The sequence below is a fragment of the Musa acuminata genome, chromosome BXJ2-10, assembly GCF_036884655.1.
Source record: "Musa acuminata AAA Group cultivar baxijiao chromosome BXJ2-10, Cavendish_Baxijiao_AAA, whole genome shotgun sequence".
In the NCBI taxonomy this organism is placed as follows: Eukaryota; Viridiplantae; Streptophyta; class Magnoliopsida; order Zingiberales; family Musaceae; genus Musa; species Musa acuminata.
In genome coordinates this window covers 23859995-23861819 of record NC_088347.1, presented here as the reverse complement: position 1 = coordinate 23861819, position 1825 = coordinate 23859995, and the positions used below count along the sequence as shown (strand labels likewise).

Genomic DNA, 1825 nt, shown 5'->3' with positions numbered 1-1825 from the left:
CGCGAGATCTGTTGGCAGGCATCGAAGCAAAAGGGCCACTGCCTCCTCATACTTATCCAAACTCAGGGCTGCAGGGCTATAAGTACCCCCACTCGTTGCTCTTCTTCTTCAAGCGCATTCATACCTGCATTACATACTAATATCTTCCGCAGAAGTAGTTCATACAAGTCGGATAATGGTGCGATGCTTGATTCCATTTCTTGCAATCTTCATAGATTTTCTTGTGTGTTAATTTGGGGCAGGCCATGCTTGCATGCCTGCCTGTATATATATCTTTTGTTGCTATATATGGTACTAATTTGGTGGTGGTTTCGTTGCTGGCGGCCGGTGCGGTTGCAGGCGGGCGTGCTCCAGCAAGGACCATGGGGTGGCAACGGCGGCAAAACCTGGAATATGAGACAGGCGGATCACATTAGCAACGTCAAAATTCATTACAACGATGCCGTATTCGCGTTTGACTTCACCTTCACCGTCGACGGCAAGAAGAAGACCATCCACGTCGGAGGTGATGCACCCCAGTACAAAGAGGTACTGTCAAAGCTGAAAACATGCATTTAGTATTTATTGATCAAAGGTTACAATTAATTATTCCTAGGATACTAGCGAATTCCCTAACTATTTTTTGGTGGTTTATGTCTAACTACATCTTTGATTGCTTGTATAGATTACTCTAGAGGAGGACGAATACTTCACTTTCATCTCTGGATATTTCAAGACGATGTGGACGACAGACGTTTTCATAACACAACTTACCCTTGAGACCAACAAGGGCAATTCTGTGAGCGCCGGCAATTCGATTGGCAGTCATTTCTCCCTAAATCTAGAGGATGAGGGTAAGATTCTAGGCTTCTTCGGACGTGAAGGTTCTACCATCGATGCCATCGAGGCAATCGGAGTTTACTGCACTATACCAAATTAAACACACGTCACGCCATGGTGTCTGTGTCTTAGGCTGCTGCAATGTATCTGCTTGGTTGGGGCGATAAATAAGTGGCAGAAATTGTCGTCGTCGTCGTCGTTGTGTTTCTTTGAATAAAACAAGAAATATGTTACGGGTCCACAGGTTATTGTACGCTAATTGACGACATGATGATAGTTGAATCCAATCGGTGGTTGCATTCCTATGTCATTTCGCGTAAATATGAACAATATATCATCGTGGAAGCCGTTCTTGTGATATGCCTGATGATTTGATTTGGGTAATGTAAGTCTTTTTTTTGTCCAAATAAAAAATAATAATAATTTTTCAGAATGTCTAATACTTATTTATTCTCGGATATCCAATCAACGAGCACAAAATATTCCATGGGTCACTCCCTTCTTTTAAAATGAGGAAGATTTTATTACTCCAGAGTGATTGGCCAACCGAATAGCCACCTGATTACATGTATAAACTTGTAGTCCTCGAAATTATGTAACAAATATTTAATGTCAGTGACCGGACTGTGAAGTATCCATGGTACGATGAAGTTGCATTGAATTTGTACGATGAATTCAAAATTCGATTTTATGACGATACGCCAAATATCATCATTTCGTGAAGCCGCTTTCAAACCCTACCCTCCTGGATCACCACTACGCTTCATATGACGTAATGCCTTTTTATTATATTTACCTACCACCAATAAAGATAATATGGCGAGCAAATCATGCAAAACATATCCTAAACCGCCATCTATTCCATTAAACGAACCATCACAATTTAGTTTGAACCATCCTCGACAAGATTTTGTCCATTCAATTTATATATAACTTATATGTTGAATAGATCTCTCAAGTTTACGAACCCTGTCCTTAGCCAAAATGCATGTCATGATTTTATGGA

The 1825-nt window shown here is 40.9% G+C and overlaps 1 protein-coding gene across 1 annotated transcript; it reads left to right on the top strand.

Annotated features, from left to right (window-relative positions):
* Window positions 1-288: 288 nt before the first annotated feature.
* On the top strand, window positions 289-919 carry LOC135625684 (salt stress-induced protein-like). Its single transcript, XM_065130773.1, has 2 exons — window positions 289-528; window positions 665-919. The coding sequence occupies exons 1-2, from the start codon at window positions 289-291 to the stop codon at window positions 917-919; spliced, it is 495 nt and encodes a 164-aa protein (XP_064986845.1).
* The last annotated feature ends 906 nt before the right edge of the window (window positions 920-1825 follow it).

What these genes read in the sequence shown, in the direction of transcription:
- LOC135625684 (XM_065130773.1), top strand. Translation starts at nt 289, where the DNA reads ATGGTACTAATTTGGTGGTGGTTTCGTTGCTGGCGGCCGGTGCGGTTG. An exon ending in ATGCACCCCAGTACAAAGAG is followed by an intron (nt 529 to 664) that starts GTACTGTCAAAG and finishes TTGCTTGTATAG; the next exon opens with ATTACTCTAGAGGAGGACGA.